Source organism: Artemia franciscana, chromosome 11, assembly GCF_032884065.1.
Source record: "Artemia franciscana chromosome 11, ASM3288406v1, whole genome shotgun sequence".
Taxonomy (NCBI): domain Eukaryota; kingdom Metazoa; phylum Arthropoda; class Branchiopoda; order Anostraca; family Artemiidae; genus Artemia; species Artemia franciscana.
The window spans coordinates 9,422,911-9,439,189 of NC_088873.1; the positions used below are offsets into that span (position 1 = coordinate 9,422,911).

The 16,279-nt window shown below is 35.5% G+C and overlaps 1 protein-coding gene across 7 annotated transcripts in view; it reads left to right on the top strand.

Moving 5' to 3' along the window:
• LOC136032777 (kazrin-like) overlaps positions 1-16,279 on the top strand; it is a 161,104-nt gene that overhangs the window by 63,129 nt on the left and 81,696 nt on the right. For 6 of the 7 annotated variants that reach the window (XM_065713132.1, XM_065713130.1, XM_065713133.1 and 3 more), the window contains one exon: positions 4,800-4,979. The exons of the other annotated variant lie outside the window; for it this stretch is intronic. In XM_065713132.1, coding sequence (XP_065569204.1) covers positions 4,800-4,979 — 180 coding nt within the window. The remainder of the gene's footprint in view (positions 1-4,799; positions 4,980-16,279) is intronic. 7 annotated transcript variants of the gene reach the window in all.

Below are 16,279 nucleotides of genomic sequence, written 5' to 3' on the forward strand. Positions count from 1 at the left end.
TACTTAAAAAGGCAACTAGAACTTTTAATTTTTTACGAGTGTTTTTATTAGCCTACGTAACGAACTTTTGTATTCTCATGTTTTTATTACATATATGAGGGGGTTCACCCCCTCGTTAGTACCTCGCTCTTTACATTAAAGCTTAAATTTTGTCCCAATTCATTAAGAATGACCCCTGAATCACAAAAGCCTTAGAATAAATAGTTGAAATTACTAAAAATACTTTATCGTAAAGAGCGAGGTATTAGGAGGAAATGAGCCCCTCTATGCGTAATAATTTCTGTTCCTTTTAAGTTTTAATGCTGTTCCTTACTTCCAGCTGAAAAAACCTTTTCATTTTTATTTTTTCATTGTTTTTTTTTTAAATAATGCTAGAAAATCCTGCGCTCCGTTCATGGAAATTTTCTTCCCCCATGATAAATTCCACGATGGAAAGCTCTCCCAACATATCCCATTTTCTCAACCCCTCCCCCTAACCAACCAATCCCCCTGAAAACGTCTGTACACTTCCCAATAACCATTACTATATGTAAGCACTGGTCAAAGTTTGTAACTTGTAGCCCCTCCCACGGGGACTGTTGGGAGCAAGTCGTCCCCAAAGACATAGTAATAAGTTTTTTTTACTACGCTGAATAAAATGGGTATCTCAGAATTTTGATCCGTTGACTTTGGAAAAATAATTAGCGTGAGAGGGAGCCTAGGTGCCCTCGAATATTTTTGGTCACTTAAAAAGGGCACTAGAAATTTTCATTTCCGTTTGAATGAGCCCTCTTGCAACATTCTAGGACCACTGGGTCGATACGATCACCCCTGGAAAAAAACAAAAAACAACCCAAACAAATAAACACGCATTCGTGATCTGCCTTCTGGCAAAAAATACAAAATTCCACATTTTTCTAGATAGGAGCTTGAAACTCCTAATATATTTAAAATCAGCATTAAAATGTGATTCTTTTGATGTAGCTACTGGTATCAAAATTCCATTTTTTAGAGTTTTGGTTACTATTGAGCCCGGTCGCTCCTTACTACAGTTCGTTACCACGAACTGTTTGATAAACACGCATCCGTGATCTGCCTTCTGGCAAAAAATACACAATTCCACATTTTTGTAGATAAAATTTTGAAACTTCTACAATAGGGTTCTCCGATACGCTGAATCTGATGGTGTAATTTTCGTTAAGATTCTCTGACTTTTAGGGGTTGTTTCCCCCTATTTTCTAAAATAAGGCAAATTTTCTCAGGCTCATAACTTTTGATGGGTAAGACTAAGCTTGATGAAACTTATATATTTAAAAGCAGCATTAAAATGCAATTCTTTTGATGTAGCCATTGGTATCAAAATTCCATTTTTTAGAGTTTTGGTTACTATAGAGCCAGGTCGCTCCTTACTACAGCTCGTTACCACGGAATGTTTGATTTTATATTTAGATATTGTGTCTCAGAGCTGTTATTTCAAATACCGATCGGATCCGGTGACCTTTGGAAAGTTGGAGGGGGAAACCTAAAATCTTGAAAAACGCTTAGATTGGAGGGATCGGGATGAAACTTGGTGAAAAAATAAATACAAGTCCTAGAGAGATGATTAACATAACCGAAACAGATCCGCTCTCTTGGGGGGAGATGGGTGGGGGAGGGTTAATTATGAAAATTAGAAAAAAATGATTTATTTTTAAGTTACGAAAGAATAATCGGATCTCAATGAAATTTCATATTTAGAAGGACCTCGTAGCTCAGATCGATTATTTTAAAACCCGACCGGATCCAATTTCATTGGGGGGAGCTGGGTGGGGGGAACTGGAAATCTTGGAAATGGCTTAGAGTGGAAAGATCAGGATGAAACTTGGTGGGAAGAATAAACACAAGTCCAGGATGCGTGATTGACATAACCCGACCAGATCTGCTCTCTTTGGGGGAGTTGGGGGGGCGTTATTTCAGAAAATTTTGAAAAACTGAGGGGTTTTAACTTAAGAACGGGTGACCGGATCTTAATGAAGTTTGACATTTAGAAGGAACTCATGTCTCAGAGCTCTAATTTTAAATCCCGAACGGATCTGGTGACACTGGGGGGAGTTGGAGGGGAAAATTGGAAATCTTGAAAAACGCTTAGAGTGGAGAGATCGGGATGAAACTTTGTGGGTGGAATAAGCAAATGTCTTAGATAGGTGATTGAGGTAACTGGATTGGATCTGTTATCTTTGGGGGAGCTAGGGGGTCCAGTGCTTTGGTGAGTTTGGTGCTCCTGGACGTGCTACGATAATGAAATTTGGTAGGCATGTCAGGGACCTGCACAAATTGACTTGATAAAGTCGTTTTCCCTGACTCGACCATCTGGGGGGGCTGATGGGAGAGGAAAAATTAGAAAAAATGAGTTATTTTTAACTTACGAGTGGTTTATCAGATTTTAATGAATTTTGAATTTAGAAGGACCTCGTGTCTCAGAGCTCTTATTTTAAATCCCGACCGGCATTAAACCTCTGATTTTCCTTTTAAATCAGTTCATTGATTCTTAGAATATTGCTAGAGCTGATGGCATATGAACTCTTGAATCTTGGCTCTTACGGCCTCGTCACAAGAGCCATATGAGGTCTTAACTCTTGTTTTGTTGTATATTTCTTTTTTTGATTCCTGTTGACTGAATCTCTACAAACCTCAGCATTATTTTTTCAAACGGAAAATGCTTTCAACAGATAATATATACAGTCAAATATCAGTCAGATATTTTAAAATAGGAACCACTAGTCAATGGTAGGCTACACACAAATTTAGACACTAGGAAAAAAATTGAAAGTTCGGTCCGTTCACCAACATATAGACTAGCAGCGCTACCTTTTTGTTACTTTACGAAATTATGTAAGCATGAATTGTGTCCTAAAACGAAGAAAAAGTTCACTGTGGCTGAGTTTTATTTTGATAGAAGAAAAAGCAGGTTGAACGATTTTTCGCAAAAAGACTAATTGTAAAAAGAGACTAAAATAATAAAGTAAACTATTTTAGGAGAAATTCATCTGAATTATCATCTAAAAAATTGATGTTCTGTTTTATTCTCTTTTATCCATCATTACCTTATGTTCATCTTTTTTCCTTTGCTTGATATATCAATTGTATCTGCGCAATTGGATTTATTATAAATTCAAAATGATATTGTATTTAAATAGAATTATCGTTTTGCTTTATCGTTTTTATTAGAATTATTAGTCATGCTATTGAATTGCAATGAATACTGGTGATCTAAAATTATGTTCAAATTTTGGAGCACCACGAGTAATGATTCTTTTTAAAGATACACATAAATTTCAAAGGCATTTAAGAATTTGTGCAAACGTTTATTGAAATACATAATGGCACATGAGGAGAAAAAAAGTCAGGTAATTTTGGCAGGTAATTCTACCAACTCATTAGCATTCAACCTATTAGGGCACACTGTTGAAGTTGTCAAGTCTTTTACTTACCTTGTGTCTGCCGTCTCGGATAACGGCTCAATCGAAATTGAAGTCCAGTCACCCATCGCCAAGCCGCGCTTATTATGGCTCGATTATGCCGTTCCGTGTGGTCAAAACCCAACATTAGTCGATAGAAAAAATGCGGATCCACGCCATGACCGTAACGAAGTCCTTCTCTACGGTGCAGAAACTTGGCCGACAACTACTTCTGTTCGTGATGCCATAGATGTGGCACAAACAAGCTTCATAAGATGAATCAAAGAGATCAAATGGTACGAATTCGTCTCAAACACCTGACTGCTGACACTAACGGATCAGACCCCCAACTCTCGTCAGTTCACCGTAAGGCCCCTATAGTGGTTCAGCCACTTAATTCACATGACAGCCAAAGCACCCGCCATGACATTTTTCAACTTAGATCCCCCTGAGCATGGTTGGAAGTGCCCTTGTAGAAGATCCTGATTCAGATGGAGGGACAGCCTTACCCAGTACTTCTCCATGATCGGTACTAATCTCGGAGAAGCAGTCACGCTTGCGCACAACCGCTTGAAATGGAGACGAAATCTCTCTCTACGCTGGACCTAGCCGACCCTTGAGCCTGGACCATTGAGCCATCCTAGCCAAGTGGGTTGGCATGTTGGACTTGCGTGGCGTGGGTTGGATTCTTCGTTCGAGAGGACGAGGGTTCCAATCCTAGTGTACCCAACTATTAGGTTTGGGACGGGGGTCAATGGCGTGACTCTGTAAGCTCAGCCAGAGTCGACCCAGCTCTGAATTGGTACCTGGAGAAATCTGGGGAAGGTAAACAGGAAGGGTGTGCAAAAGCACAGGATGGCTAGCTCTCATCCTTCCATTGCACATCCTGGCTGAAGGGCCTTGAGACGGAGTTCAGCACAGCCGCTTCAGACCTTATGGGTCTAGTGCCGCATCCTTTACTTTTTTTTTACCTACGCTTGACCGCCAGCAGGAGCTTTAAGTTGAGTCAAGTCAAAGCGCACGATAAATCATTGCGTCATGCCCTGGCTACATCGTGTCAGGAAAGGAACCACGAGACGTCTTAATGAATGAAAGGTAAATAAGTAAGTAATAAATATGCCACACCTACTACTCATTAATGTAAAAAAAGTATTTCAATTAAAATAAAGCTGGCTACTAATAGACTAAATTAAAATATGCCAGATTACTACTAAAATAAAGGCAGTTTTCTTTTGAAAATACTTGTCTTAAAATTCCCAAGAAGTGAAAAAGTAGCTGCCCAGTTCAATATTTAAAGATCTTAGCGCAGCGACATCCTAAATCATTCTGTCTTCTTCAGGCATTCAAAAATTTAAGCTTAATAGTATATCTTGCCCTTTTAAGCGCATGAGGGAGAGTGAACACGCTCTAAGACAAGTAATATCTGAAAGAGATGCTTACGAAAGAGAAAAATGGGCCCTACTAAGACACGCTCGTGATGAAACCGAACGGACGCTTCAATGTAACGCTCAACTGACATTAAAAGAAGAAACGGTGAGGAAACTACAACAGGAACTTTTAATGGTAAGTAATTGACTTACTTGAAAGGAGGGCTTTATACAGAACTAGTTTCTAATTTCCTCTACTACCTGGTATCAAAATAATTCAACCTTTGAGACACGATGTAATATTAGCAATATTGTTAGGAAACTGCTTATAAATTTTTAATAATTATGGCGTGCGAAATTTAGTCTTGTTAATTTACAAAAATAAAGTGTTTCTGAGCAAAGTAGAAACATGAAACAAACAACATCTATGCTTCACAGTTTATGCAACATGCTTCTAGAAAGCTAGCTCAAATAGACTGACTAATGGGATTTTCCTATGTTTTTAGAATTCTAAAAAACTAGTTTCGCTGAAAATACAAAACTGACGCAACAGACAGGATGTTCTCTTAAGAGTAGAAAAGCCCTCGACTACTCCGCAAACAATAAAAGAATAACTTTTAGACTCTCGGTAGCCTTCCACCAGTTATGATATCCACAATTTCTAGCATACAATTTAAATTCTCTAGTAATCTCAAACAAGTTGATTTCTAAGTAAAACGCTAGTTTTTAAAAATAGAGAAATATCACGAGTCAGTAAATTTGATCTAGTTTTGAAGATAGTACCAGGGGACCGAATTTCACTCGTTGAAGCGAATTTTATACACAAAAATGGTGTCCAGCGGATTCCCCCTTTTGAAAATCCCTCTGCGGAAATACAATCCCCGGCACTCTGATTAACACAGGAAAAATATCTTCGCGTAATATTTCTTGATTTAGTCTTTTCAAACAGTTCGTGTTGACGAACTGTAAGTGAGAAGCAATGCGACTCAATAGTAACCAAAGCTTAAAAACGGAATTTTGATATCGATAGATACATAAGAAAAATTAACTTTTTATGCTGATTTCAAATACATAAGATTCATTAAGTCTAATGCAATCCATCAAAAGCTACGAACCTGAGAACATTTGCTTGATTTTTTAGAAAGGGGGACATACCCACAAAAAGTCAAGAAATCTTAACGAAAATTGCACCATCGGGTTTAGAAAACCCTTCTGTAGATGTTTCAAGCTGATATTTGCAAAAATATGGAATTTGGTATTTTTTGCCAGAAGTAGATAATTTCGAAGACCAAACTGCCTCTCCATGACGACAAATAAAAAGTTCAAACAGGTATAAATCTTTTTAATAGACAGTGATAAATTTCACAAAAAATACTAGATATTTAGGTCACATATCCAGTGACATAATTTATCACTGTCTATTAAAAGATTTATCCCTATTTGAACTTTTTATTTTTGCCAGAAGAAAGGTCACGGATGCGTGTTTTTTTTTTCCCCAGTGGCGATTGTATTGAACCAATTGTCCTAGAATAGCGAGAGAGGGCACATTAAAACAAAATTTATGAGTTTTAGTGCCCTTTTTAAGTAACCAAAAAGATTGGAGGCGAACTCTTCCATGGAGTGAGGGGTATTTCTGGTATGATTTGAAAAACAATCAGAAATTTTCCTTTCAAACGAAAATATGCTAAGGATAATTTTGAGGCGGGATCATCCGCAAGAAATTTTCTGGGGGAATATTCAGCGAGATGGGTTGATTTTTCTGTATTTTCCATAGGAGGACTTTCCATGTAGGGACTTTCCTTGGGAGAAGGGAATTTTTCATGAAGGGGAACCTGTAACTCCCAACATTGTTTTAAAAACGATCAGAGATTAAATAAAAAAGAAGTTTTTCAACTGAAAGTAAGGCAACATTAAAACTTAAAACGAACAGAAAGTATTCCGTATATGAGATGGGCCCCCCTTCCACATTACCTCGCTCTTTGCGCTAATGTTTGACTTTTTGCCCCAGTTCTTTAAGAATGACTCATTAAACATTAGGTCAATTTAATTAAAATAAATGGCTTTTTTAAGTGTACTAAAATACTTTAGCGTCAAGAGCGAGCGATTGAGTAGAGAACTTTTTTTTAAATTTAATTTAAATTAAGATTCAAAAGGAATGGTATTTTCAAAATCTAGGGGTCAATTCTTTCCCTTCAATTTGCATCCCTGGCAAGTGAAGAAGCAGGAAGATGTTTTTATAATTCTGGTTTGCTTCTAATAAGTACCATAGGGTTTTAGAAATGACAAAAATAGAACCAAATCTAAAATAGAAAGTTCCTTGTCTTTAGAACTACCAATGTAAAAATAAAGAATCCCAAGATATATTTTGGAATAGCTTATATTATATACAAAAATCCTAGTTTCGAGAGTAATCCCTTACTCTTTTCTTTGCTTGGTTTGTGAATACAAAATGTTAACTTATTTATCGCTAATCAGGCACCGCTTTAAATTTGAGTCATTATACTACTTTCTTTCTGCTCTTCTTGAGCATTAATATGGCTCTTTACTTTTCTTTGAAATTTTTGGTGCGTTTTTATTTTTAGATTAATATTGTTAAAATAAAGTCTATAGGGGATTGTGTGCTGTTCAAGGAAAACAAAAGCTTTGTTTTGCCCAGTCAGTTCGTGAATTGGTACCCCTGAACTACACAGAGGAAAAAAACTTTATGAAAATTCCAGTCCAAAATAATAATATTTTTAGTGAAATTTCTTGCTAAGATCACCTTCAAAGTTCAATTGACCTGTTTTGTCAACCTATTAGGTTCAATTTACCTTCAAGGAAGCTAATTAATGTAAAAGTCTTTGCTTTTCCCGTGTAAATTCTAAAAGCCATTTGAGAAATTCTTATATCGTCAATCCTCAGAAACTCATTGATGTCACATTCCAGTTAAAGCCCAAAGGAACTTGTTGGCCGTTGTTGCCTTTAATTTTAGCAACATTATGGGAGTTTTAGATTGTGTTCAGTTTATTACGTCCTCGCATCCTTTGCAATTAAGTCACAGGACAGGGGTACTAATTCACAAAATTGTATGGGCTCCAGTTTGTCATTTAACAAAATAAGAAAAGTGTTGTTTTTTTTCTTCAAAATTTAGGGGGAAGGGAGGACAATTGCATGGCATGGCTTTAGCTGGTCAGAAATACAGTCAGGTTTCTGTCTAGTTGCAACAGTGTGAGGGGAAGGGTGAACTTGTAAAAATCTATTTATTAAGACTTGTTTTAACAATTTATTTTTTGACTAGTTGATAATTGAATATTAATTATGAATTTACAAAGTAAACAAAGGTAAATTAAACAACAGTAAAAAACAGTAGGGATAACCCCCATGCATTCTAAAGACCACAACATAATTTGTATTTTTCTGGAAACAAAATACATTTCAAATCTTTTCTCTTTTTTTTAATTTATTACATAAAAAAACTAGTTTTTTTTAACTGAGAGTAAGGAGCAACATTAAAACTTAAAAACGAACAGAAATTACTCCGTATATGAAATGGGTTGTCCCCTCAGCAATCCCTCGCTCTTTACGCTAAAGCTTTTAATTGTTTTAAAAAGCAGAATTGTGGCAAAGAGTCAAACTTTAGCGTAAAGAGCGAGGGATTGCGTAGGGGACAACCCATTTCATGCAGCCTACAGAGTAATTTCTGTTCGTTTTAAGTTTTAATGTCGCTGCTTACTTTCAGTTAAAAAAACTAGTTTTTTTCTATATAATTTCTGAACGTTTTTGAATTAATGCATGTTTGATTTTGGCTCTCCATACATAAATTATTAAAATGAAATTTGCATATTAATTCCTGTTTTGGCTAAATGGCTTTCTCTTAGTTTTGATCAGACGATTTTGAGATATAAGGGGTGGGGAAGGAGGCCTAGTTGCCCTGCAATTTTTTGGTTACATAAAAAGGCAACTATAAATTTTAATTTTTAACGAATGTTTTTATTAGTAAAAAATATACGTAACTTAAGAATTAACAGTAACAAACTTTTATATTCTTAAATTTTTATCATGTACATTGAGGGGGTTTGTCCCCTCGTTAATACCTCGCTCTTTACACTAAATCGTAAGTTTTGTCCCAATTCTTTAAGAATGACCCCTGAATCAGAAAGGCCGTAGAATAAATAGTTGAAATTACTAAAAATGCTATAGCATAAAGAGCGAGGTATCTATATCCTCCTAAATACCTCGCTCTTTATGCTAAACTATTTTTAGAACCCCTCATATGCGTAATAATCTCTGTTCGTTTTAAATTTCAATGCTACTCCTTACTTTCAATTGAAAAAACTTTTCCATGTCTATTTTTTCTTTGTTTTTTTTTATAGTAATTTTACAAAATCCTGCTCCCTTTTCATTGAATTTCTGTTCCCCCATGACATATTTCTCCAAGGAAAGATCCTCCCACATAGCCCCCTCCCCTCAATCCCACCCCCAAAACAAAAAAAAATCCCCTGAAAACGTCTGTACACTTACCAATAACCATTATTATATGTAAACACTGGTCAAAGTTTGTAACTTGCAGCCCCTCCCCCAGGGACTGTGGGGGAGTAAGTCATTCCCAAAGACATAGTTATTATGGTTTTTGACTATGCGGAACAAAATGGCTATCTCAAAATTTTGATCCGTTGACTTTGGAGAAAAAATGAGCGGGGGAGGGGGCCTAGATGCCCTCCAATTTTTAAGGTCACTTAAAAGGGCGCTAGAACTTTTCATTTCCGTTAGAATGAGCCCTCTTGCGACATTCTAGGACCACTTGGTCGATACGATGACCCCTGGGAAAAAAAACAAAAAAAAACAAATAAACACGCACCCGTGATTTGTCTTCTAGCAAAAAATACGGAGTTTGAAATTTTTGCTACAGGGTTCTCTTATACGCTGAATGCGATGGTGTGATTTTCGTTAAGATTCTATTACTTTTAGGGGGTGTTTCCCCCTATTTTCCAAAATAAGGCAAATTTTCTCAGGCTCGTAATTTTTGATGACAAAGACTAAATTTGATGAAACTTATATATTTAAAATCAGCATGAAAATCCGATTCTTTTGATGTATATTTTAGCAATCCACCTTCATTTGTTTTTCTCCAGTAATCTTGGTTATAATGGAGATTTTTTTTTCGTTTTTTTTTTTTATAACATGAGAAATAAAAACACAGCTTGAAATAAGGAGTGTGATCGGTAAAGTGAAAATTATGTTTTGGTCTTTGGAAGACAGGGTAGTGTTACTACTGCTCCTCTTAGTTTCTGCTCGATTTGGGTTGACTTGGTTATTTATCGTGATTTATGTTCGTTTTGGGGCTGATTTATTTATTCATGGTTATGCTTGTTTTACTCCTGAAAAACTATTTGACTGTATTTTTCTTGTAATTAGTTTAACGTAGCTCTTTAATGTTCTTTGAAAAACTAGTTTTATGAATTTTTTTTCAAATTAATATATAAGAAATACAAGGTTTGTTCAAGTTCACAAAAAGTTAGTGCCCTTTAGAGGGTAGGGGTGGAGGGGGATAACTCAGAGAACTAGAGCACGTTGAGGAGTTCTGTGTGGAGCATGCATAGGATGACACATTCTAGCAAAATTCTTAAAAGAAGCATGAGATTTGGGGAGGGCGATTTAGGGGAGTCGTGAATTTTATATAAAGTTTTCAAATAGCTTTCAGTCGATTGTCTATCTTAGAATTTCCAATCACTCACATTGTGGCCCTATTTGTTAAAAAACGTCGGGTCAGTGAATCGATTTGCGGTGGATAAGGGCACCATGTTGAATCGTGGTCTCTTTCGTGACTTAAAAACGGTTATAGAAATTGAGCTCTTCAACGATTATCTACGACCTTTCGGTCGTAGATAGATAATTCAGTGATATCATTTCTGGGAAAAGAAAGGTAAAAGAGAAGACACAACATTTATGCTGCCCATGCTACATCGCGATTTACCTCGGTTTTCAAGATAGATTAAATATTAAAAAAACAAGTTTTGTTTAACTGCAACTAAGGAGCGACATTAAAACTTAAACGAACAGAAATTATTCTGTATATGAAAGGGGTTGTCCCCTCCTCGACGCCTCGCTCTTTACGCTAAAGTTTGACTCTTTCTCACAACTCTGCTTTTTAACCAATAAAAAACTTTAGCCTTAGCGTATAAAGCGAGGCGTTGAGGAGGGGCCAATCCCTTTCATATACGGAATAATTTCTGTTCGTTTTAAGTTTTAGTGTCGCTCCTGACCTGTAGTAAACAACACTTTTTTTCTATTTAATTTCTGAACGTTTTTGAATTAATGCAGATTCCAATTTTTGCTCTTGAATATTTACATGAAGAATTAAAACAGAGTTTGCATATTAATTCTGCTTTTTTTTACCTAATAATAACCTCATAATAGCCTAAGTATGATTTTTGTTCCAGCTATTTAAGAATGACTCCTGAATCACAGAGGCTGTTTAATTCGCATAATAACATCTTTTGAAAGTAAAAAAAAAACTTTAGCATAAGAGCGAGCTATTGAGGAAAAGTAACCCCCCTTAAACACGTAATATTGTATATTTGTATAAGTTTTAATGTTTCTCCTTACTTTAAGTTAAAAAACTTATTTATTTATGTAATTGCTGATCGTTTTTTAAATAATGTTGTGAAATCCAATTCCCCCTCCGAGGAAAAGTCCATTCCCCCATGGGAAATTTCTCCATGGAAAGATTATCCCACGTAGCTCAAATTCACAATATTTGCGGAACTAATTTTGCAAGGCATAGTAACAGAACGACCAAAGAAGTAGAAACTTTTTATAGTTTTTATTAGTAATAGATATACGTAATATTATTATTAGTAATAAATATACGTTTTTATTAGTAATAAATACACGTAACTTACAAATTAACTTACGTAACGAATTTCTATATTTGTTTATTTTTATTACGTATATATATGAGGGGGCTCTTTCAATACCTCGCTCTTTACACTAAAGCTTGATTTTGTCCCAATTCTTTAAAAATGACCCCTGAATCACAAAGGCCGTAGAATAAATAATTAAAATTACTAAAAATACTTTAACATAAAGAGCGAGGTATTGAGGAGGAGAGGAACCCCCTTATATAGGGTTATAGGTAATAATTCTTAAACCTAATAAATAAATAAACTTATATACGTGATAAACTTATATTCGTAATAATTTTGTTCATTTTAATTTTTAATGCTGCTCTTTACTTCCAGTTGAAATTTTTTTTATTCATTTTCTCATTGCTTTTTTTTAATAATGCTAGAAAATTCCGTGTCCCCTTCATGGAAATTCTCTTCCCTCACGATAAATTCCTCCATGGAATGATCCTCCAACGTAACTACCTCCTCTCGACACCTCCCTTCCCTCCAACGCGAAAAATTCCCCCTGAAAACGCGTGTATACTTACCAATAACCAATACTACATGTCAACAATGGGCAAAGGTCGCAACTTGCAGCCCTTCACCCGGGGACTGTGGGGGACTGAGTCATCCTCAAAAACATAGTTATTAGATTTTTCAATGATGCTGAACAAAATGCCTATCACGAAATTTGATCGGGAGACTTTGGGAGAAATGAGTGTCGGAGGGGGCCTGGTTGCCCTCCAATTTTTTTGTCACTTAAAATGGGTACTATAACTTTTAATTTCCATTGAATTAGCACTCTTGCGATATTCTAGGACCGCTGGGTCGATACAATCACTTCTGGGTAGAAAAAAACAAAAAAAAAAAAACAACAAATAAACGCGCATCCGAGATCTTTCTTCTGGCAAAAGATAGAAATTTCATATTTTTGCAGATAGGAGCTTGAAACCTCTTCAGCAGGGTTCTCTGATACGCTGAATGACGGTGTAATTTTCATTAAGATTTTATGACTGTTAAGGGGTGTTTTCCCCTTTTTTTCAAAAATCTAGGCAAATTTTCATAGGCTCGTAACTTTTGATGGGTGAGACTAAACTTGATGAAACTTATATATTTGAAATCATCATAAAATATGATTCTTTTGATGTATCTATTGGTATAAAATTTTTTAAAGTTTCTTAGAGTTCGTCACCACGAACTGTTTGACTTTTGATGTCAATTTGACGTCTTTTTGGTGGGCTTTAAACTATGTTTGGAATCTTAAAATTGTTCCCATAATTACAGATTACTATTCTGTTAAATCTGGATGATGGTTATCAGTTTTGAATCAGTGTCCTGTAAAATATTCGCACTAGAATAGAAATTGCACTTATAGAAATTTCGCTTACTATGGGCCGTGGGTCACTCTATTGTATTAAAGCTACTGCTGCAAACATGATTACAAAAAAAAAATTCCTTTTGTAAAATTTTCACCCCTTATCTGAAATATAAAATGAATAAATTAAGAGAACCAGTTAATCATGTTACACATACCGTACCTTTTCATTTTTATTATAAAAACGATTGGTATTAGACAGATAAATTGGTCGTGTAAGGCTGCCCAACCTATATGATGTACTAGGATAGTTGTTCACTTCTTGTCCTCGGTACACAAGACTACGTAGAAATGAAGCGAAAGGCTCATATGTACAACATGGTATTAGCACATCGTTTTATTCATCTTTTTACCGCCCGAGGTTAATGCTCTGGTGACAACTCCTTCCCCATATCATCCTATTCGAGTCAATTTCTAAGATGCTGTTTCGGGTTCTCTATATTTGATTTGAAATTCTTGAATAAGTCGTCAGCAGGGTTGTCCAGGCATCTTTCTAACGCAGGAAGGGTAGTTTCCAAGTTACACTGAGACCCCACCAGATTTTCTTTTTATTTCACTTGGAATTTCATGAGTTCTAACAGGAATCCTGCAGTTGGCTCCTACAGATTTTGTTAATAAAATTCCTGAGGATTCTTCGAGCAATAACCGTTTTAATTTTCAATTAATCATCAAAGCTTATGTTAATTTGAGAATTTTGACTGAACCATGCCCTTTGGTATTAGAGTTCTAATAGCGGAAATTGCATTTAAGGACGGTTTCTGCTTTAAATCTTACTGGGGAAAAAATACAGGATATGTTAATATGTTGTCTGGTTGCTTTATACAAATCGATATTTTGCAGAAGCTAATATGCCGAGTACTGTTGCCGAGATGAATGCACTCTATGTGAACTTGTCCACCAGGCTAAGGCAACTCTCTTTCTTTTTGTGTCTTTGGTGAGAAGTAGTGAATTATTCCGTTTGGAATTGGAATACAACAACAAGTTTTCCCAAAAGTTTCTGAAGTCCAATCTTCTGAATAAAATGAACTTTTTTGTGTCAGTAGCGAAAGCTTCATCGGTCATTGTGAAATACTTCTTTTAAAAGTTCGTGTTAACAATCTGTAAGCAACTCGTGTCAATAGTAACCAAACTCCGGGAATAGGAGATTTGATAACTGTACATAAATAAAAAGAATTGGCTTTTTATGGTGACTCTAAATATGTAAAATTCATCAAATATAAAGTTACTCATCAAAAGGTACGAGCCATTGGAAATTATAATAAATTTTGTAAAAAGGGGGAAACAACCCTAAAAAGGAGAGTGATATTGCTCAAAGTTGCACCATAAATTTCAGAATATCAGAGAACCATAACGAAGAAGTTTCAATCCCCTATCTATAAAAAGGTGAAATAATATATTTTTATTCGAGAAGAAATATCCCTGGATGTGTCTTGATTTGTTGTTTTTCCTGGGAGTGATCGTATCACTCAAAAGCCATCATAAAGCTCATAAAAAGGGGTCATAAAGCCATCAAATGAATATTCTGAGTATTCAATTGTTCTAAAATTATTGAAAAACTACATGTTGAACTTCACAGCTTCAGAGGCAGCAATTTCACACGGTAACGCGTCTGTTTCTTAGCATAAACGTGGTCTACACTAAATATACGTTTAAAACAGACAATTACTAGCATTTTAGAGCTCTATTCAACTAAATTGATTCATTCGAGACTTTATAGAGATATTACTAGTGGCGTACAGCTGCTCATCAGCTATCATGAAGGACGACCAGAAGATCTTTGGCTAGGATTTAGGCAGGGGGTGTGCCTGTATTGAGATATATATTGAGTAAACTTCGAATCACTTATTTTTGTTTGTTTTATGTTTCAGCTTTGCTTTATACTTTCATCAGAATTTTTTTTTCAAACTTAATAGTTTTTGGTGATGATTATCATTCTCAAGGTATTTTTATACATACAGGGACTCGAATATAAAAAAAAATCTCCCCAAACAGCACCGAAATGTTATGAAGCAAAATTCTGAGAAGCATTAGATGATATTTATTTTGCTTTCGGTCTCAGTGGCAATATTAGCCTCCAATATACCATTAGTCTTTAAACATATAGGCTACACTCTGTAAATATGTACCACTACTATAGGGATTTTGTCTATTAAGACCCACTGTTGAAGAGTATCGCATAGCTGCACATTTTTGTATAGGCTAACAAATTCTCTTATGGGGAGATGTGTACAAAATCCCGTTCAAAAATCCCTTCTATGCCTATTTTCAAACTTTTCATGAGAAGCGCTTTTAATGAACTGAATAAATATTCAGGCGGTTAAAAATTCAACCTCTCACGTGCTTTGACAAGGAAGATAATATATACGGATGAGTATAGGATGAAGCATTCAATAACTGTGGTGAGAGGTTGAAAACTCTCCTAATATTATTGAGACGAGAGTCTTTATAAAATTATATTCTGTTTCAAAAGAAAATAAATTATGAAACCTTTTACTCGAACGATGGTTGTACAAAAGTTAAACATTGACGTCAAGGACAGTAATTTGAGGGAGATATCCCTCATCATGTTTAGGGGGTAACATTTGGCATATTATTAAAAACGAAAAGAGATGGAATAAAAAACACGTGTTTTTTTCAATAAAATTCAAGAGTGGCATTAAAACTTAAAACAAAGAGAAATTATACCGTATATGAAGCGGGCTGCTTCCTTAAGTCCCCTTCTATTAATTCTAAAGTTGGTAGTGCTTTAACAATACTTTTTATCCCACTCAAGTAGCTCTTGTGCTTGAGTAGTTCTTAATGAATTGGGGCAATAAGTCAAACTTTAGCGCGAAGAGCATAAGACCGAGGGGGCAGTCTTCTCCCTCATAGACGGAATAATTTCTGTTTGTTTTAAGTTTTAAGGCTGCTTTTTACTTCTATTTGAAAAGAGTTCTTTTTTTAATTTTAACCAAGGAATCTAATGTTTTCCCAGTGCTGAGCAGCGTAACTACTCAATGAGGTCACATGTATTTTTTCTTCTCAAAATTAAGACATGAAAGGGAAATTGTCCAGAAAAAGTGAATTTATTTTCTAAATGTGAAATGGTAGCATCTCTCTTTTAAATATTAGAAAATAACCGTCCAGTTTTTATAAGAAACAAAAAATAGCAAAAGACCAAAAAACTATTGATGAGATGATGCTAAACTTTTTCAGATTCTGATTCCAATGATCCTCACTTGATGGACTTCGATCGTTGAATTGAGATTGTTGATA